The sequence below is a fragment of the Mus musculus genome, chromosome 2 (assembly GCF_000001635.26).
Source record: "Mus musculus strain C57BL/6J chromosome 2, GRCm38.p6 C57BL/6J".
NCBI lineage: Eukaryota > Metazoa > Chordata > Mammalia > Rodentia > Muridae > Mus > Mus musculus.
In genome coordinates this window covers 72,206,675-72,228,031 of record NC_000068.7, presented here as the reverse complement: position 1 = coordinate 72,228,031, position 21,357 = coordinate 72,206,675, and the positions used below count along the sequence as shown (strand labels likewise).

At 43.6% G+C, this 21,357-nt stretch overlaps 1 protein-coding gene across 9 annotated transcripts in view; it reads right to left on the bottom strand.

The window, feature by feature from the left end:
* Rapgef4 (Rap guanine nucleotide exchange factor (GEF) 4) overlaps positions 1-21,357 on the bottom strand; it is a 276,260-nt gene that overhangs the window by 29,443 nt on the left and 225,460 nt on the right. For all 9 annotated transcript variants that reach the window (NM_001204165.1, NM_019688.2, NM_001204166.1 and 6 more), the window contains 6 exons: positions 19,868-19,946; positions 4,865-5,015; positions 2,983-3,071; positions 2,253-2,283; positions 1,955-2,033; positions 1,411-1,557 (listed from right to left, as the gene is read on the bottom strand). In NM_001204165.1, coding sequence (NP_001191094.1) covers positions 1,411-1,557; positions 1,955-2,033; positions 2,253-2,283; positions 2,983-3,071; positions 4,865-5,015; positions 19,868-19,946 — 576 coding nt within the window. The remainder of the gene's footprint in view (positions 1-1,410; positions 1,558-1,954; positions 2,034-2,252; positions 2,284-2,982; positions 3,072-4,864; positions 5,016-19,867; positions 19,947-21,357) is intronic.

Below are 21,357 nucleotides of genomic sequence, written 5' to 3'. Positions count from 1 at the left end.
ATGTGTGTGTGAGTGTGTATGTGTGTGTGAGTGTGTTTGTATGTGTGAGTATGTATGTGTGTGTGAGTGTGTATGTGTATGTAAGTGAAATGGGATAAGGGCCTCAAGGCACAGCAGGGAAGAGGGTTAGAAAGTATGTGTTGGGAGACAATTAAAACTTTAGGTGGGACATCGAGGGGCTGGCTTCAGTGGCACACTCTCCGCTAGGTGAATGTCCAATGTATTGGGATGCCTAGGGGAAGGATGCAATACATGAATCTCAGAGGCCATCCTGGGTCTGGAGCAACTGGCACAAAATAGAAGGAGAGGTCTTAAGAATCCATCATCCACTTTAAAAGCCTGCATCAGCAGAATCACTCACCTTCAGACAAGGCAGAAACGCTTCACTCCGTTCCTAAAGGACCCTCTCAGGGCTGTGGAGCCAACACTGCGGAAGGCTCCTTCCTGAACCTTCTCACTGTGCTGTGGTTGAGCAATGCCCGTACACCTGCCACCATGGAGTGAGCACTGCCTGAACCTCAGCCAGCCACCGTGGCGTATAGGTTTCCTTTACTTCCCAGCTCCTCATGAGCACACAGTGTGTCTAGTTCATCCTTTTCTGTCACTGCTACATTCAAGTGGTCAGACCATACAGATGTAACATTTCGGGTAAATAGAGTCGGGGAAGAGGAAAGGAATTTTAGTCCCAGGTTAGGGAGTGGAGTATCCCGAACATTATTAGAGCAGCCGAGCTCCGCTGTCTCTACTGGGGAGTGGGGAACTGTCATTGGTTGAACAGAACCAGCACTCAACCGCCCCAGCTGCAGATATGTAGGCACCTGGAGTCTTTCCTTGTCAAACTCCAGGCCCCCTAAAGGTGCACCTTTCTCAGGGAAAGGGCCTGGGGCTCTTTCAGATGCCAGAGACTGCGGACACAGCTGCCTCCCATAAATCACTTCTCACTCCTTTGTGTGGGAATCTGGGTGTTAGACTTGACTTTTCTTTTCTTTTCTTTTCTTTTCTTTTCTTTTCTTTTCTTTTCTTTTCTTTTCTTTTCTCCTTTAAATTCTAACCTCCCCTTTCTTTTTTAAGTATTTATTTATTGTATGTATATGAGTACACTGTCACCAGAAGAGGGTATCAGATCCCATTACAGATAGTTGTGAGCCACCATGTGGTTGCTGGGACTTGAACTCAGGACCTCGGGAAGAGCAGCCAATGCTCTTAACCCCTGAGCCATCTCTCCAGCCCCAAGTGTTAGATATTTCATAAGCCTGCCTCTTCATACAGTATTTCTGTTATCTCTGGGAGTTCACATAGCCTCCTTCTGGGTCACTGTAAATGAACTCAGTTATTCCTTGCATGGTTTTTATTGGCCAGGATGGCTTATTCCATTTTTTAAAAGCCTACAATGCTAATCTAAGCTGTTACCTCCTCCAGAGTTCATCTTGACGATGATCAGGCCTTCCCCTGAGCCCAGTTTGTCAGCTACTGCACTGATGACTTCCTTCACCGAGGCAGCTACCGGCACACGAATGGTAGTATAGGTGTGGTCGATGCAGTAGACCTTGAACAAAACTGCAGAGACAGTTGACAATGTGAGAAAGTGGTCTTGGCCATTCAAAGAATAACATAAGCCAGGCATAGTACTTAAGACATCTGTGGTCACCGCCTGAGCAGACTCACTGCTCTTCTGGGGTGGGAAGAGGACTGGGTGCTGGGCATCCAACCAAGCCCTAGGAGATCCCACATCCTTTCAAGAGATGCTGACAGTCGGGGTGAGGCAGTGCCATTGAGGTTTGGGCAAGCATCTCAGCTCTGTCTGGATACCAGACCTCAAGAACATAACTTACCAGGGGACCAAGGAGCACACCCAAGAACAATGCTTTGATAGGTTCAAGGCAATGGTTTCCAGGGGGCAGATTTTTAGCCCAACCAGAAATATTCCACGGGAGAGATTGGAGAGATTGCTCACCCTCATCAGAGCCACGAATAGGCTGACGCTTCTGGGCCCTCTCGTCACCTGTGTTGAACTGTTGCAAAAGCACCTTGTGCTGTAAAAATAACAAGCACAACTATGTGAGGGAGAGTGACTAACAAACCACGGCAACTTGGAGAAGATGCATCCGAGAAGCAATTAGAGCCCCAGAATGAAGCAAAAAAGGTTTCCTGTGCACAAAGGAGACATCGATTCGGTATACTGCAACCCAGGGTCTCTGGATAATCTCGATGCTACAGGGTGCAGACAGTGCTGGTCTCTGAAGAGCCCTTACCTTCTTCTGTGGAGCTTTTGCGTCTTCTGAGCTACAAGAAGCAGAGAAAGCACACTGTTGAATGTTGTTGCTGCTGTTCTTTTGGATTGCTTTATTTATGTGTCACTTTAATCCTACGTTAGGCATTGAGATTGCACAGTCTCTCTGGACAGCCATGGGTGACTCCCTCATTTTAACAGTAAGAGGCCAAAACACAGGGAAGCAGCGAAGCCACTAGCTCTTGTCACAGGCAGATCCGGAGCAGACCTGAGGTTAAACGCTCTGGCTCCTGGCTTTCAAAGTCAATCTCATAATATACTCACTCTCCAGTACTTAATTTAATAGTCCATTAATGGGAAACCCCCACATTCAGTTCAAGGACAGGAATATTTGCAATGGACAGCTTTAGCCGCAGTGAATGAATTTCCCATATAGGTAACCGTCTTCAGATGTACTCAGACACCATAGGCTATTTTATTGCTGGGTTGTCTAAGGGACTCGTGCATCTAGACCTGGGCTTGTCAAAGGGCAGCTTCCCTCTCTATAGCCTGCTATGGCATCCAGGTCCTTCTGTTCATGGGGTCTCGTTGCTACTTGTGCCTGGGGCCCGTGACACAGATCAGACCAGATGGCTAACGACAGGCCAGTGCTAGCCATTTTTGCAGGCAAAGACTTCTTTGGGAGATGTTCTAATCATAAGGTAGGCACTCGTGTGATGGAAGGCAGCCCCTAAAGCAAAGCCCCTGCTTACATTTGCTTGACAATCTTCTCCAGCTCTGGCAGCTGCTCCTTGAAGGCAGCCATCATCCGTGCGTCATCTGATACAGACACATAGAACTCCTGTAACCGGCAAAGGTCACAGCATCTTAAGAACCGAAAGGTTCACAGTTCTCTAGACAGCAACAGAGTCATGCACCTAGGCCATGCATGTCGGCTAGCACCCCTAGACCACAGTTTCACAGGAAGAAGGAGGTGCGAGGGGAAGAGATGGGAGGGATGTCCTGGAACTAGTAGTGAAATGACTGTGTGAATTGTGTGTTTAAAAAACGGCTGAAATAGTAAGTGTTACGTTCTTCATATTTTGCCACAGCAAAATTAAAACAATAAACTACCAGTGGACTCATGTGGTTAGTGTAAAAAAACACAAAATTGTCAGGTTTTGGAATCGGGCGCTTTACAATCTGCACTTCCAAGGCATCTTTAAATTCATTTCTCTCGGGAAATTTTAGTATTTATCTTTCACATTACTTTAGAGTTTTTCACTTATTTCCTATTTACCACCGGCGTGATTGTAAACACAAACAGAGCCTTCAACAGCAGGCTTGTGCTACAGTCCCACCTGATGCTCTCAGAGCTGGGCTGACCATTAGCAGTGACATCAGCACCTGTGCCCATATCTCCCAGGAGCAATGGCCTCCATGGTGAGCCATGACAGCCATGACAGTCACAGGGAAGGGCCCAATTCAGCACATGGTCCCAAGCTGCCATATTTCTTTACTCCGTAAGCGACTCCCTTCCAACCGCAGACCACCTTTCTTGATGCTTCATCAAAGTTGATACAAGTAGAACAGAAGCATAATTTTTTTTTTGGAAAATTAATTTTAGAGCAAAGTCTTATACATTTTGAAACAGAACCACACTATCTTCTGCCTGTACAGGAGTGTTCTTGCTCAGTTCTAGACAGGGGAACGAGGATGGTTGTCATGCTCCATAGGATCAGTTGCCTGAAATCAACTACAGTCTGGAAACACTACATGGAGAATTCCAGAAATATATAATTTATAAATTTTATTACAGTGTATTATAGTATTTTCATATCAGTTATTGTAGTCCACTTCCTAGTGTGCTGAACTGACAAACTCTATTCTGAGTAGGTATGTGTAGGAAAAAGAGCAATATACAGAACTTGGTTATATTAGCAGTGCAGGTACTACCTGGGGTCTTGGAATATATCCGTGAATATTGGGATACTACTTAACCCAGGGTCAAAGGCCAAAGCCTATGCTGCAGAGAAGAAAGTCAGCTGAGCCGGAAGCAGTGCTGACCAAGAAAATGGTGTCCATTCAGAACTGGCCCCTGGCTGCCCTGGCAAGTCCTCATTAAATCACCCAGCCTCTCAGCAGCCAACCCCACCCACCATTCTCCCTTGGGCTTTTACTCCTAAGAAAGTGAGTAACTGAAGACAGACCCGCATGCACAAAAGTGTTTGCTGTACAGTTATCCTAGCAAGGAGAAAGCAGACACGTGTGGGCACAGATAAATGCTTTTGTGGACAGCTGCTGATGGAGTGTCGGAACCTTTCATTACAAAGAACTCACTGACATGGGGAAAAAAATCTTTACAGAGCGAAGTAGAAAAAAAAAAGCAGCCTGCAAAATGCTGGGTACTCATGCGATTACAAGTCTCTCAAACATGCAAAGAACACAAGAGCAGACCATAACGCACCATGGTGGCACCACTCATGGAGCTGGAGCACTGGAGCGGGAGGACAAGGGCTGATGTTTTTCTTTTATTAAACATACCTGACAGTGAACATGCTAACAAGGTCTAGAACTGGCAATTGCAGAGTCTCTATAGAATTGGCTGTACACCCTGTGTCAGTGGACAAAAGGATATGAATGACCCCCACATACCTCCAGGAAGGCCATGGCCACATCATCTTCTTGGAGGAGATCGCCATACATGGCCGCCCACTGCAGGACCAAGCGGATGACCCGCCTCTTGTTGTTGAGGGCATAATCCATTCTCTCCTGCTCGGTACCTTGAGAAGGCTGTGCGTGGTAAGTGCCAAGGAGTCAAGGAAACCACAGAGCTACTTCCCACCCGTTTCGCTTGTGCTACGTGCAAGGCAGAGAATGACAGATCCCAGCTTTGGACTTATGCCATCTCCCACGTTGGTCCTCAAGGAAACTTCCCATCACAGTGTCTGAAGCACACACGCACACACTGTTGGTGACTCCTGATAGCTGACTGAAGAGTTAGACTGCAGGCTCCACAGACATGACCAGGATTCCTGCAGGGTCTAGCCTCGGTTCTCATTCTCCCTTCCTGTCCTATACCCCACCCTCCAGGACAGTAATGTGATTTCCCATTGCTTACTTCTGGGTATTTTGCCTCCTCCTGTTGGTCCCCTTAATTCTGCCCCTATCATTATGATCCTTCTTTGCATGAATTCCAATTTAACTCTTCTGAGTGGGGTACCCCATTCTGCTAGGACCATGGCTGGTGCAGTGTTTATAGAAACAAGCCAGGAGGATGTAGAGGAACTCACTCTGCATTACAGAGTCCCTAGTGAGAGCTCCAGACCCTCCTTATGCCACCTCTTCATCTCTCATCCAGAGCCACTGCCTACTTCATCATCAATTTGAGCCACGTGGCCGGCCATCTTAATTATAAGCCAGTGAGGCTTGGAGGGGATCTTTGTCCTGTGTTCTATACCATGCCTAGTGCTGTGAGCCTCGATGGCAAACTTTTTATTTATTCATCAGTAGAATTCAACACTTAACTGAGTGTCCACCACACGTCTAAAGTAAAGGGTCATACTGCCATTACCACTCCTGTGTAGACAGCACAAGTATTTTAGATCAGACACCCTTTTCCTTTTTTAGTGATTTATAGGCGCTCATATCATGGTCACCCTGTTCATAAAACAACTTAGCATTTATAGTTTATGTTATAAACTGCACAAAAGGGACTTTGGTGAAGCTCTATTTTAGCATCTGGCGACAAAAATGTTGTTTCCTTTCTAAAAGTGGGCAAACCAACACAAAAGGAACATAAAAGGCTATGATTATCTAGGGAGAGGGCACAGTTGGCTTTGAGTCCAAGACTCCCGACTCTGGCTAGCTTCATTCCCACTGAACAGCATTCCTGAGCCTTGTAGCAAATAACAAGACCAGCCTCGTCTGAGCTGACAGCCAGGCTTAAAAGGCACCATAGAAAACTGCCTCGTGGCAGTGCCGTACTTGAGAGCTAACGCAGCAAAGGGCCTTTCGGAAAGAACTATAAATAATCATGATCAAGGCAAATGACAGAAACTTAAAGCAAAGGTTTACTGCATGTAAATGGGTTGCAAAATGGCTTTCATAAATTGAGCACGAGATTCATAAAAAAAGAAAATTGCTCAACCTGTATTGCTACAATTCTCTCTGAGCTTACAATAAAAAAAAGGGAAGACAGATCACTTTATGTGAAAATTATTTCTTTTCTGATTAACCCTTTGGTCTCTTGCTTATATATATATGCATAACTCCGTTTTTCTTTCGTAAGAACTACAATACCGGGTATAAAGTTTCGTTACTGTTGCAACCGGCAAGCAGACGTTAGCACTGTCAGGGGTTGGCTCAGCAGAGGAGACTCTGAGCGTGCGTTCTTTGGTTCCCACTGTCTAGTGCTTTGATTTGGAGTGAGTCACTGCAAACTACAGACTTCTGTTTGCTCGCCCGAAGAAGAGATGAGATGAGACAGTTTCCAGCTTCTCTTTAGATATATCTATTAACACTAATGTAAGGCCGATTCAAAGAGAACTAGGTACCACAAACTAACATAACAAAAGTATACTACCTTCTCATGGTCTCTTTTGCTTAATTTGATACACCCCTGTGTTTTGTGTGGTGCTATAGTTTTCATATGGCATGCTCCCACCAAGATTCATGTTTGGGCTTTAATTCTTTAATGCAACACTGCAAGGCTATGTCTTTAAGGGACACTGATGTTTTTGATGAGAGACAATATTCGTTCTCGGGAGTGGATTGGTGCTTTCTAGAGTGGATCGTTATACAACATGTGGGTTTCTTTCTTGGCTCTTTCTTCTAACATGCCCATTAGCCCTTCTGCGTGGAGAGGGATGATGCCCCCAGCAGCCCGTGAGGAGATACCGCCCCCTCCCCTGAACTCCCAGCTCCCAGAACTATGAGCAGCTACATCTCTTTTCTTTATAAATGACCCAGGGTCTGGGTGTCGAGTACAAGGACAGGAAATAAATCCAGACACATGGAAACTGGGCTTAGCTCTATTCTAAACTTTCATTTCTGGAGTCAGCAGAATAAAGTAGGGATGGCTAAGATGGAAGCAGGGGTGTGGAGTTTGGACAGGCTTGGTAAGTATGAGGTAGGAAAAGTATGGGCTCAAAGTAGGATGGGTTTGAAGGCTCCCGATATGCCAGGCTTACGCTGAGCTCACTTTACACCAGCTATCTTGACTTTGAGCTGTGGCCATAGTATATATTCCCAAGCCTTCTCCTCAACCTAGGCTTCTCTCTATCCACTTTGATAGAAAACTGGGTGATGATGTCTATTAAAAAAACTTTCTGATGGCCTTATTCTGTGAAAATGTGCATATATTTTTGAACATGTCATACCAACTTTAAAAGAAAATCACACTGTGCCCAGACTAGCTGTACAGTCTAGAGTCTTTAAAAAGATTTCATTACACATGAAATATGCTTTACAATTACTTAAAGATGGTGACACTATACAAGGAAATGGAGGCTTCTACTGAGCTGGTGTACACAGTGGGAGCCTTGCCCTAAATTTAGAAGAATCACCTCAAGAGGAAACGAGGGAAGTGATGATTTTTTTTTTTTAAAAAGATGCATTTGTTTTTGTTTCATGTTTACAGGTGTTTTATTTGCATGTTAAGTGCATCATGTGCATGCAGTACACACAGAGGCCAGCAGAGGGCATTAGATTCCCGGGAACTCAAGTTACAAATGAACAGCCCTGTGGGTACTGTGAAATAGACTCAATTCCTCTGCAAGAACAGCAAACGCCTTTAATCACTAAGTCATCCACATCTCTAGCCTCTTGATTTGGTTCTTAAGAGGCAACTGTATTTTAAAATAGATTAGTGAACTGTTCAAGAGAACTCCAAATATTTTACAGATATGTGGGCAAAGAAATCATTCAAGCTGAGTTACTTATTTAAAAAGACACTCCATAAAATAGCTGTGCAGCGGTGGGGATAGAATGGGCCTGGATCCTTCCTGTCTCTTGGAATATTGCATTGGATAATACGCTGAAATGTAGGGAAGAGGAGACTCTGTGCTAGCTGTATGACAATGAAACAGTCTGGAACACCAAGTTGGTACCAAGGGTATATAATTCTGATCAACCACTGATCTTTACTGGGATCTCGGAAGCACACTCATGTGCGGGTTGGGCGGTATCAGCAGCATGCCTATGGCTAATCCTCAGGGTCTAAATAATGCTTGCATGTAAGCACCAAGGTTTTTCTTGACTTCTCTATTAATATTGAAATCTAGGGTTTTTTGTTTTTGTTTGTTGTTGTTGTTTGGTTTGGTTTTTGTCTTCAATAAATGACAGACTATATTGCTGAGCATATGATAATGCTTCAAGAGTATGGAGAAGTTTACATTTATAAAACACCTTCAGCATGTTCGCACGAGCGCATACATATAATGCTCTTCAACAACCTAGGAGGTTTTATTTAAAGATGAAAAATCACCAAGGTTCTGAGGGAGGAGATGTGCCCACCAAGTGCCTCAGATGTAAGTAGCAGGGCTTACAAATCCAGACAGGGCTCTTTTTGTGCCCACTGTCCCAAACAGTGGCAACAGGGCCTCTGCACTAGGGTTTGCTTTATATTAGCAAAAACCAATTGCATTTGGAAAGCAATTTCTTATTTTATTTTTTAAACTTATTTTTATTTTATGTGCATTGGTGTTTTGTCTGCATATATGTCTGTGTGAGAGTGTCAGATCCCCCGGAACTGGAGTTAGAGAAAATTGTGAGGTGTCATGTGGGTGTTGAGAATGGAACCTCTGGAAGAGCAGCCAGTGCTCTTAATCACTGAGCCAGCTCTCCAATTCCAAAGGAAGCAAAATTCTTAATATGAGACTCCTCCTGTTGTCATTGCCATTGTAATCACCCTCCTTCTCCTCATTCTCTCCCTTCCTCTCCTCCTCTTCTTCCTCCTCCTTATTTTCCTCATCTTGGTTCTAATCCTCCTCCTCCTCACCCCTTCTCCTCTCCCTTTATTTTTCTTCTTCTCCATTTTTCAATTCTAATTCCCTAGAGTCATCTCTAGTCAGAGCCACCCAGCAGGTAGGACTGACCAAAACTGGGGAAGAAAATGCTCTTTCTTTTCTCATGAAAACCAAGGACTGTTTTTTCCCCCTATAGGAAGATAACTGATTTATTCAAAGTTTCACCTTTGCTCTCACAGATATTTTATACTTATTAAACTGAGTTTGGTTAACATTATTGTTATGGCTAAGCTCCCCTCCCGGTGCTTAAACCCCTTCACAGGCAACATCCTGCATGTGTGTGGATCCCTCTGTGCTTGTGTGCCTCTGTGCACACCTCCATGTGCACACCTCCATGTGCATACGCATGTGGAGGCCAGGGGTTGGTGGGACATACATGTCCTCCTGGGGCACACGCTATCTTGTTATTTATTTCCGTGGAGACTGGCCAGCAGACAGTCTCTCTGGCTAAGATAGAAATCATCCCGGCTTTTACATGGGTTCTAGGGATCTGAACTCAGCCCTGGTGTGTGCACAGTAGGCATTTTGTTGGCTCAGCTACCTCCCCAGTCCTGGAATCAGATTTTCAGAGACACACAGGAGATTTTTCGGGTCATTAACTAGCTGAGATAGCTTCGGGGAATGGTTCACTCCCACAGGAATCTACCCCAAACATGAGAAGGTTTGAAAGTCTGTAAAAAAAATACAGAGTTTAAATGGCCAAACACTCATCACTTGTACATAGCTGATTTCAGGTGGGGCAGGAGTCAGTCTTCATAGCCTTTTGATAACATTTCCTTCAATTCTATCATGAAAACGGAGGCAAAACAAGATTAAGTGATTTCCCAAAATTTATCAATGAAACTCTTGGGACTGGAACTCAAGTTCTCAGAGTGCCCCCCCCCCAACAGTTTTTCCCCAGTCCATGCTGCTATGTTTTATTTCATATAATATTTATTTCCTTATTAAACATGAGCTATCCAGTAGATTTAAAAGTCTGTTGGGTATTGAGGAATTGATTGGAGATGGAAGAAAACAAGCCCAATCCTCAAAGCACACAAAGAACATGCAGAAAATCAAAGTGTAACTGCTGCTGCTTGGGTAAACTGAGTCAGGGAGGCAGGAACTGCGAATGTCTGAGCTAGACAGACCATCACCACTGCGTTCACTGCTGTCAATGGCGTCACAACTAACCCAATGCCACATTTACCAACTGTTCCAGTCCCAGCCTGAGCCTTTTCTGTAAAGAAGCCTGCTTTGCATGCAGGAGTGCTGAGTCAGAACCCTTCAGAGCTGGGTCCAGGTTTTAAAGACATGGTAGCTCTCTCCATTTACTGAGAATGGGCACAAAAGAGCCCTCACATACTTGCTGGTTAACTATAGTAAATCATTGGGATGCTAGCCCAGAATGTACTTTCCAAACAAATATCAAAAACCAAAACCAAAAACCAAAACCCAAAACCCAAAACCAAAACCCAAAACCCTAACCCCTCCCCCTCCCCAAAAAAAACCTCCACTATCACCACCACCACCAAAAAACAAAAAACAAAAACAAACAAACAAACAAAAAAAACCAAAACCACTTCAAGAAAATCACAAGTCCTCCAGACTTTTATCCAAATGGCTGAGATCTTTCTCCGTGATGATGTCAAACACAGATCACAGATCTGTTTCTATATAAGTTTATAATGACTTCAATGCTACCAGGTACAGGAAGTCTACACAGATGTCAAAAAACACCTGGAGCATCTTTTTTAAACCGGGACATTCATTAGTGGTTCCTGAATCTATAAGACGACAAGCAAGCTCTAAAGTGGCTGTCTCCATAGGCGAGTGGACCAGCCAGTTCAGCATTGTGTCCTTTGGCTGAGGAGAGACTGCCTGGGTGTTCAGGGCTGAAAAGGGAAGAAGTGAAGGCCACAAGGCAGGCTGCACTCTTCCCACCCTTCCCTACAGCAGGCTTGATATTCTATTGAGTCATTTTCCTCATACCGGCTCTGCCGTTCAAACACTGTAATTATTTCATATATTTTTACCTAGTTATTATCTTACTCACCACAGGCACCTGTAATTTTTCTGTATTTTTTTTAACTGCTCATTTACTTATTCTTAATTCAGCTAATAATGGTGCCATGTATTAAAATTATCACAGAGAAAGTAAGTGAAAACCTCCTAGGATGTGGAGACAGCAGATTCATTACAGCCTACAACAGGGAATCAAATATTATGTATACTTTTTGCAGTAAGTACATGCTAATTATGCAGCTATTTATAAAACACTTATCAACATTCAAACTGATACTCTTCAATGTTGTTGTTTTTGAAAACCCTGCTTTGCATACAAGATCTCTGCTTGCGACTGAAAACAAACTTTGGGGGTCATCTGCCCACCAAGGAGACAAAGCTTTTGTAGCCCTTCCCTTATGCCAACCTCCTCTCGAGATGGCACGATCATCGTGGCGGTGTTTAATGGGGACGTCAAGGTTTATAATATACTTTCACACACATAGCCTCATTTGATCTTCAGAACAGCCCTGGGAGTGGGCAGGGCAAGGATAATCACCCCTATTATACAGAGGGGTCTCATAGGGGTTAAGCATAATTGCCCATAATGTGGTCGGTAAGCTGCAGATCTTAAACATGACCTTCTGGCTTCAGAGCAGTCATTCTTCTCACTCTGACCCGGGGCCTCTTTGTGCCCTGCATGCCTTTGTGGGCAGTTAAATGCCCTACTGTCCTCTCCCCGAATGAGTGCTCGGGTTCTAGAACGGGGCAGCCTCGGTTCTCATCTGCGGAGAGCCTTGAGACACTCTTCAGATGTCCTCAAAGGTGAGGATGAAGCAGGTTAATGTGAATGAGACGTCAGGACTACTTCTGCAACAGATGCAGTGTTTCCTAGGCCTGAGCTGCTCTACTCCTTACTGTCCTGCCTCTGGAAACCAGGGACACAGGATGCTGCTCCTGTGTTTATGTGCAGCTATTAGCTCCAGGCTTCTAGAAGCATCTATGGTGCCATGAATCTCCTTACATGTCTCCTACTTTCTTGCTTAGAATAGTTTTCCTTCACTGATTTTCAGAATTCTTTGTTTTGATTTGTTTTGTTTTTGCAGCCCCTGCCTCTTCACATTCTCCTTTCAAGTTTCAAAGGAGGATCTGAACTCAGTTATAGGCAAACAGTTAGGACATGACCATGGGTAACACACTGTCAGAGTTCACATTTTATGTGAACATTATGGTGTAACCGGGAGCACATTTAAAAAATGTATAATTTCACTTTTTCTATTGTCAGAAGAGGGCTTAAAAGTTCATACCCACCGGGTGTGGTGGCGCACACCTTTAATCCCAGCACTCGGGAGGCAGAGGCAGGCAAATTTCTGAGTTTGAGGCCAGTCTGGTCTACAGAGTGAGTTCCAGGACAGCCAGGGCTACACAGAGAAACCCTGTCTCAAAAAACAAAACAAAACAAAACAAAACAAAACAAAACAAAACAACCCCCAAAACCAACCAACCAACCAACCAACCAACCAAACAAACAAACAAACAAACAAGCAAAAAAAAAAGAGTTCATACCCTACAATACAGCCACGAGGCTGAGAAAATGTCTTTGAGGGACTCTGCTAAGATGGTTGTTCTCTTCAAAGCAGGACATCATGTTCTTATGGACAAATCAAAATCCCCTTACTGGAGAGAGATTCTCAAACTCCGTGACTGCAGAGGGAAAGTGTTCTAGTGGTTATATACAGGCAAGCATTTTCCAGATTCAATAGGAACCACATGGTAAGACTTGGATTAAGGCAAATTTAAGCTGACAATTTTTCCCTCTAGAAATCTAAAGAGGGAATGGGGAGATGGCTCAGTAGTTAAGAGTACTTAACTCAAGCGGTAGTTAGGCCTAACAGTGTGGCACTTAAGTTGGGTTCCTAGCACCCACATTGGGCAGTTCCCAGCAGCCTGTAACTTCAGCTCCAGAAAGAAGCAATGTCTTTGGTCTCCATGGGCACACACACACACACACACGCATGTGCGCATACCTACATGCAAGCATACACTTACACATAATTAAGAACAATAAAAATAAGTCATTAAAAAGGCACATCTAAAGAACGTTTCTAGAAGTTTACACCATCTAAAGAATATGAACTTAATGTTGCTTTATTAATCTTTCATCTACAATAAAAACAGGTACTGTGATGTATTCTTATTGACATCCCCAGCCAATTCATAAAGACAATTTTTCCAGGTCAGTTTCACAGGGCTATAGGTGATGAAAACACTGTCTTCTCAGAATGAGACCCTGCTATATTTGTTTCTATATAAGATCAAAATACATAAAAGACAGTTTTAGCTAGAACTTAGTAGCAAATCTATATTCCATTTTTCCTCTTAATTCAGAAACTAAATAAATTACTTCCATGTCAAAAGCATAAAATTTGTCCTGACACTCAGCCAAAGAAAATTAGTATGCTAATAGAAAATATTCAACCAAAATTACTGCTGTATTTAAATTTCTGTATGTTTAAATATAAACCATTTATCACTTAGGATCCTTTTAGCTTCCATTAGAATCTGTCCTAAATAACAAAGACCGGTATTCACTGACATAAAAACCTACTGGCAGGGTAAGTCCTTGACTAGTCCAAATGCTGACGATGCCGCCACAGACCCCATTTTTGTGACTGACTCATTCAGGGCCATCCTAGAGTTTTTTACTTCCTTTACAATCCCCAGATGGTTGGTTCTAGTAACTGGGGTTGCATGCTTCGTATAGTTTGCTTTTCCCCAGAAGTGCAGAAAGCCTCTCTTTGAATTTTCTCTGGCCCAGTCTACATGGGGGCCTTGAGGTTGTTTGTGAGGGCAGCTAAGCAATAGGTATGACTAGACTGGCCCCTGCGATGGCTTGCACACTGGGGAATCAGCTGCAACATGGACTACAGATAACAACTATATTCCTTAATACATTCTCCTGTCAGTCTATATGGACTTCTCTGCTTACTTGGTCCTCCAGGCCTAGATTTCTCTTATATGTCACATAAAATAAGTGCTACACCATTTCTTTTGGCCCCAGATTTGGGGAAATGGGGATTGGGAGAAAAAACAACCAGCAAACACTCAGCATTGAGGAGCCAGTTAGAGCCAGTTAGCAACGTTCCAGAACCGCGTTGCTGCAGTGGCCACCGACTGAATGAGAGGCTACGGTAGAATTTAATCAGAAAGCAGAAAATGAGGACACCAGGAGAGCAATTTGGTTAAAAACATGAGCTCCAAAACACTGAAAACAAAACATTCCGTACCCTTCCCCGCTCCACTCCCACATGCTGTCAGGTTTTTCATAAAATTATTATTAACAGTGGTATGATGTCAGGTGGGAGGTGAGAGACTCCCAGGACTCAAAGGGAAAGACCTTAGATGAAATGTCATACAGTTAGGAGAGGGAACTTATAGAGCCCACCTCCAGCAGGAAGACAGGACATCAAGTGAGGGATGGGGTTGCCATCCCACAGTCACATCTCTGACCCATAATTGTTCCTGTCTGAAAGAACTGCAGAGATGGAAATGGAGAGAAACCTAAGGAAAAGAAGGTCCAGTGACAGGCCCAAAGTGGGATCCAGGTCAAGGGGAGGTCCCAAGGCCTGATACTATTATGGAGGCTATGGAGCGTTCACAAAAAAGCACCTATCATGACTGCCCTCTGAAAGACCCAACAAGCAGCTGAAAGAGTCAGATGCAGTTATTTGCACCCAACCAATGGACAGAAGCAGCTGCCCCCTGTTGTTGAATTAGGGAAGGCTGAAAGAAGCTGAGGAGAAGGGTGATCCTATAGGAGGACCAGCAGTCTCAATTAATCTGGTCCCCTGAGATCTCTCAAACACTGAACCACCAGACAGACAGCATGCACCAGCTGATATGAGGCCCCCAACATACATACAGCATAGGACATCCAGGTCTGTGTTCATTCAGAGAGGATGCACATAACCCTCAAGAAACTGGAGGTCCCAGGGAGTTTAGAGGTCAGGTGGGGGGGGGGGGTAGGGCATCACCACGGAGACAGGATCAGGTGGGGAGAAGATGTGGGATGTGGAGCAGTCAGAGGGTGGATGGGGGTAGGGTGGGAATGGAATATGGAGTGTAAACAATAAATTACAAAGAAAATAAATTAAAAAAAAGAAAAGTTTTGCAGGGAAAGTATTTTTGATAGTGACAACAGTTTATATATTTTTAAATGGTAGATAAATATTCAGTGGCATAGAAAGAGGTTCATCAACGCTATTAATGACAAAGCATATGGAATGATGCACAGTCCTGGCCTTGCATTTGCAACTCTGTCAGGCTGGGCAGATGGCTGAGCTGATACAATGCTTGCTGTGCAAGCATGATAACTTGCCTTTGGTACCCAGAACCTGCCTTGAAAAGCCAGGCATGGTGATGTGTGCCTGTACATTCAGTGCTGAGAGGGTAAATGCAGGTGGCCTCTGGGGCTCCCAGGCCAGCCAGCCTGGCCTACTGAGCTAGCCCAGTGTCCTAACGAGAGACCCCATTTGGAAAACCAAAGTGGATGGTTCCTGAAGAACAGCACCTAAGGTTTAACTTCTGGCTTCCACATAAATTCATGTGCACACACACACCTGCACACATACACACATACAGATGCACACACACAGACACACACGTTGGGGGAAGGAAATGAGAATTTTTTTTAAAAAGTATGTATCTACATTTATTAAAAAGGATGACAAGAATACATACCAAAACGTTAGCCATAGTTATAACTGAGGAATAAGGTTTTGTATGCTGGCAGCTTTAATTTTCTTTTTAGACTAAAGGAAAATTGAACTGAATTTTAAATATAGATTTTTTTTAAAAAGAAGGGTTTAAAAAGCTGGAGATGAAAAGTATAGGAAATGAACAAATATGATTTTAAGACTCATTATAAAGAACTTGTATTCATCAGGTCAGATCATGTCCAAAGTGTATCTAGTGAATAGAGTCTCTCTCATTAGCACATAAAAGGGCGGGTATATTAATGTTAAACTGAGTTCTACCACGTTTTCCATGCTAGAAGAAAAACTAGACGAGACACACAATGTGGATTAAGGACAGAAATAGGTGTCAGTGGCTCTGGGCTCCGATCCTTTCTGTGCAGGTAATTACCTTTCTCTGAGAAAATCATAATTTCTCATTATCCTAGTTTATTGATTTGGAAAAAGAGCAGTGAAAAAAATACTGACTGCTCCTTTTTAAGGGCTGCTATGGAAAGTCAAAAATGTCAAGCACTTTGAAAACACTCCGTACTTTCTCAAAACCCACCGAGACACTAAATGTGCTTAAGTACTTTACCATTCCCATGCCCCTGTATTCTTAACCTGGGAGTCAACCGACTTGTCTGGCTGCTCATTCAAGATCTCTGTTGCTTATGGGGTGCAGTAAACATAGACATATATACACACTTGCACACATGCATATATATATACATATACATATGTATGCACACACACACACATATGCACATACATACATGTTGTTTTATCGGGTCGCTAGCTATTTCTCTCTGTCTTGTCAAGCTGCCTCTGTAAACCTGTACAGAGAACTCTTTCACCTCCACATGCCCAAGATTCCTACTGATCACAAGGTCAAATAGGCCCCCATTCCCAAGGATTTGGGAAAGAGGCGAGGGCCAGAAGGTTTGTGTGCATCTGTCTCATCAGTAAGGCCTTAAGTGCCTGCCTGCTCAGGCCCCTTCCTAAGGTCTTGGATCACTGGGATCCTCCAGTGTGCCAAGCTGCCTGTTCCCTCCTGATGGTTGCTTTACTCCTTCAGCCAGTCATAGCTGGTTTACATTACTTGTGACCACAAAAGCTAGTTACCTATGGGCCCTATCCACGCCATCTCCTTGAGAGGACAGGAAGTCTGAAACTGTATAATATAGGAGCCCTTGCACATATGTGACCTTTTCTTACTTGAGGCAGGAACAGCCCTGTCATTCTGGGACGTTATCTCTCATCATCAAAGAACAATTCTCATTTGAATCGTGGGCTCCTGAAGCGTAAGGACTAAGCAGCCCAGTGTGGCAGTGGCCACTAGCCTCGTGCAGCAGTGCTAATTAAAACAAGGACAATCAAGTCACAGGAGGTCAGCTCATTGCAACACCAGTGTTAACTTAGTGGGCACTGAACTAGAAAGAGCGAGCAGTGGTGACTAGAAAATTGCATGGTCCAGAGCCTCACGGGCTGATTTGCAAGCCAAACCCTTCATTAGTTTGTTGGGACATCCCTGGTTCTCAAGGTAAATATGCAAATGAGATGCCCTACGTGCCAGCCTTGCACATTCTGGGAACTATTAAAATTGGTAAGGTCGCTACTACCACCGCCACCATCACTACCTCCACCACCACTACCTTCATCTCATCCTCTTCCTCTTCCTCCCCCTCTTCTTTCTCCTCCTCCTTTTTTTAAAGAATGCATTAGGAAAATCCCTGAGTATGTGTGGTATAGCTGGAAGTCCTATGAGACATTTTGTTTGGTTTTAGCAAAGCCCTTAAGTTGTACCTCAAGGCCTTGACAATGTATTGTCAAGAAATGTTCTTAAACTGTAATTAAAGGTTATAGAATCACTAAAAAATTAATAATCTTTTAGAGAAATTAATTATAAAGAGAACAAGTATTAGATTCCAGAGAACAAAGTGATAAATTGCAGATGACCCTATCACTGCATTGGGGGCATTGGGAAAGCTACTGGATGCTTGGGGAGGGCTTTAAGGTCCACCTTTGCAAAGCAATGCTAACGCTAACTCAACAGAATCTTCTGAGGATAAGATGATGGTGGCATGTAGTTCAAAGCTCTTAGAAGAATGTCTGAGACCTAGAGGACTGATTCAAGTTAGAATGAAGAAGAGAATCTAAGTCCTCACAGAGCCAGGTGAGAAGGCAGGAGTCTAGAGGTGCCGGGTGGTGTAAATTCCAGCATCCAGCATCCAGACTCTCCTGCCTCTGTGTAGAAGGATCTGGCTTGTGATGTGTAGGTCTCCTCTGGATTGTCGCTGTTGTTGGTTTTCTTTCTTTTCTTCACCACCATCACCACCAACCCAAGCTCCTCTCTGACCCTTCTGTCCGGAGCTGCCATTTTCAAAGCAAGCCAGCAGTATGAATGCTCTTAGTTCCTCTTAAAGGGGGAGAAGATGATAAATGAAGAGAAGGGAATGAGCTATGTGCGTGGGGCTTTACGTTATAAAGACAAGGACTTGGCCACTTGAAACTTTCGTTTTCTCTTGGTTTCGCCTGCTCTAGGCTTACTGGCATGCTAACTGCTGAGAAAAATAAGTGGGATTTCAGTAATGGTTTTTATTTTACTTCCAACAAATCTCAGAGGTCTCATAATGATTAGCATGTATAGAGTGAAGAGATCCTGAATATGTTAATTTTACTTTAGAAAACCGAAGATGAGCCAGAAAGAAGACATAATATAGGTAAGACTCATTAAGCTCCCATTACTTGGAAATATCGTTTCCAGGCAAATAAACACCCAAATCTTACTCTTGCAGCTTCCTCTGCGTAATGCATTCAACTCCAATTTCCCATCCTCACACATTCTGTTGACTTCAGAGAGAATTATGGGTGAGCAAGAAAAATGAGAATGAGGCAGAACAATTATAATTTTGAAGAAGGAAAACATGGCGACATTGATTGGGTTGCTCAAAAAAAGAAATAAAGAGACAATCTCTTTGAATATATTTAACTGCTCAAAAAGGGCAAAGTGTTTTTGAGGTCTAAGTTTTTGTGGCTCTAGAAATAAAGCAGGATTGGAAAATACACTTTCATGTCTCCTCCAAAATTGAAGTAGAACTCACTCACAAAATTCTCTTCTTTTATTCAGTTTAACAATTTGAATGCTTACAATACCAATACTGACCAGCCGGTCGATTCACATGATTATTGAAAAGTTGCCATAAACCAAACATACTCTTTGATCTGTCTAGTGGACTGTCCTTAGAATGTCAAGTATTGTATTTTTGTCCTAAGATAATGGAATGCAGTGAAAAGGATTACCGTGGACCTCGCCTTCCTGGGTGGTGCGGATGCAGTTTGTCCTCACTGACACTCTAGTTGAAATCTGACTGACGCTGTAAGGTTTTAAGAAGCGGAAGGATCTTTGAGAGGGGGAATTAGTCATGGAAGCACTACCTCACAGGTAGATTAGTGTCTCTCTCTGAGGGGCAGGGCTCGTACCTGAGGAAGCTAGCGGCTTCTTATTCTCTGGGACTGTTAGCATGTGCTTGCCTACCTTTCTGCTTTTGTTATTTAATGACACAGTGCAAGGCTACCTGGTCCTGAGACTTCCATCCTTCAGAACCATGAACTGAGTCAACTTCTTTTTTTTCTTTTATAAACAACCCAGTGTTGGGGATTCTGCTACAGCAATTGGAAAATGGACTAAGATGCTGAGGTAAATTGGCTTGTACTTCATACAGTGGGCAAAACCCATAGGCAAGAAAAAGCAGATGTCTGTCTACACCAGGGTAAATGCTGGCGCTTCAGAGTCTGATAAGACCAAAAGCTATAATACTGCCTGAGCCATGACTTACCGTCGGGAGATGGACTGTCATGATGGCCACGCTCATGTGGGGTGTTTCCAAGAGCTTACCTTGACAAAAGGATATTGGGCCACAAGGGCAGGGCAAAGCTGGGTATTTGGCATAAAAACACAGTGCATCATAACAAAGTCATTTAAAACCGAATCTGGAAGGGAAAAAAAGAGAAGAAATTACATTCTTGTGATAGTCTCTAGGGCAGCGAGAGGATCTATTCATTTAAGTGTGTTCCTGTGTGCGTAGGTGTCTTCGTCTCAAATTAATGATAAGGACAGAGCATGAGATCGAAATTCAATTTCTTAAGACAATGAATAAAAATAAAACATATAGGAAGACAGCCTTGTATGGATGGAACCAGTCACTTTAGCCACACAGCATGTTTTCTTCTGGGCTGGGACCTTATGAATTACAATGCAAACCTTTTATCTCAAGCTATGACATGTGTGAATGTGTGAGTATATGAGTGTCTGTGTGTGTGTGTGTGTGTGTGTGTGTGTGTGTGTGTGTGTGTGTGTGCATGTGTTTTGAAGGTTACAAATGCCTATCAGAAGCAATCCTCTTACCTAAGTACAGAAGATCTGCCTCCCCCCTCCCTTTTTAAAAATTCCCTAGTTGTTGCGTGTAGCAAAGCTTCTCTCCTCTTTGCCCAGACATTTCCAGCTGTTCCACGGTACTTGCTTTTGGATTTAAGACCCTGGGAAATCTGTACTCCAAAACCTTTGTCCTTAGCTTCCTGGTCCATGTATGCACATGATGCAGAGTCCAGACTGCTAATCCCTTCTGTCCTTGCTACTACGAATTGTGTCTCTTGACATGGAAGGCTTTGTCCCAGCTCTAGTTACTGGCCCCCAGCTTTCCTTCAGGGCCACTTTGAAGACTGAACTGTTCATGGCATTGTCCTGCGTCTTCTTGGTCGGTGCCCCTGAAGCACTGAGCACATACTGCCTTAAATTCAGTTCATTTCTACCTTCCCTCGTGTGTCTTCTGGCATGTTCTAAGTTTCCGCAGGGAGAAAGGGTGGTCTGTTTACATCACCTTACACAAGGCATCCATCTTAGCACCTTCCTGGACTGATTAACAAAGCCTGCTCTGAGAAGAAGAGACTCCAAGCCCAGGAGCTTGGCTCTCTGTCAGCTATTCCCAGATCCTTTGCTGGTCTGCAAAACCTCAGATAATCAATTCAGAGCATAAGACACTGGGAGGAGATTAAGAAGTCAGTGGCAACATACTTATAAGAATTATGTAACAATGGTATCTTCATCCTGGGTAGACTGCCAAAATCAGTTGTTAAATGGATTTTGACCTACCACTAAGTTTCTCAGAAAAATCTGTGAATTTCATACAGTGAGAAATGTTCCCCTGTGGCAGTCACTGTGCTTAAAACATTAACCCATAGTGTTATTCAGAGAGATAAGCATAGGATTTTTCTTTTAAATTGGATGCCTGAACTGGCAATCAAACTCCGTGATATAACACTTGCCTAGTATACCCAAGGCCCTGGCTCCCAGCCCCAGAATCACAAGAAAGCACTAAGAAAAAGCTGCCTGTGGGCTGTTCCT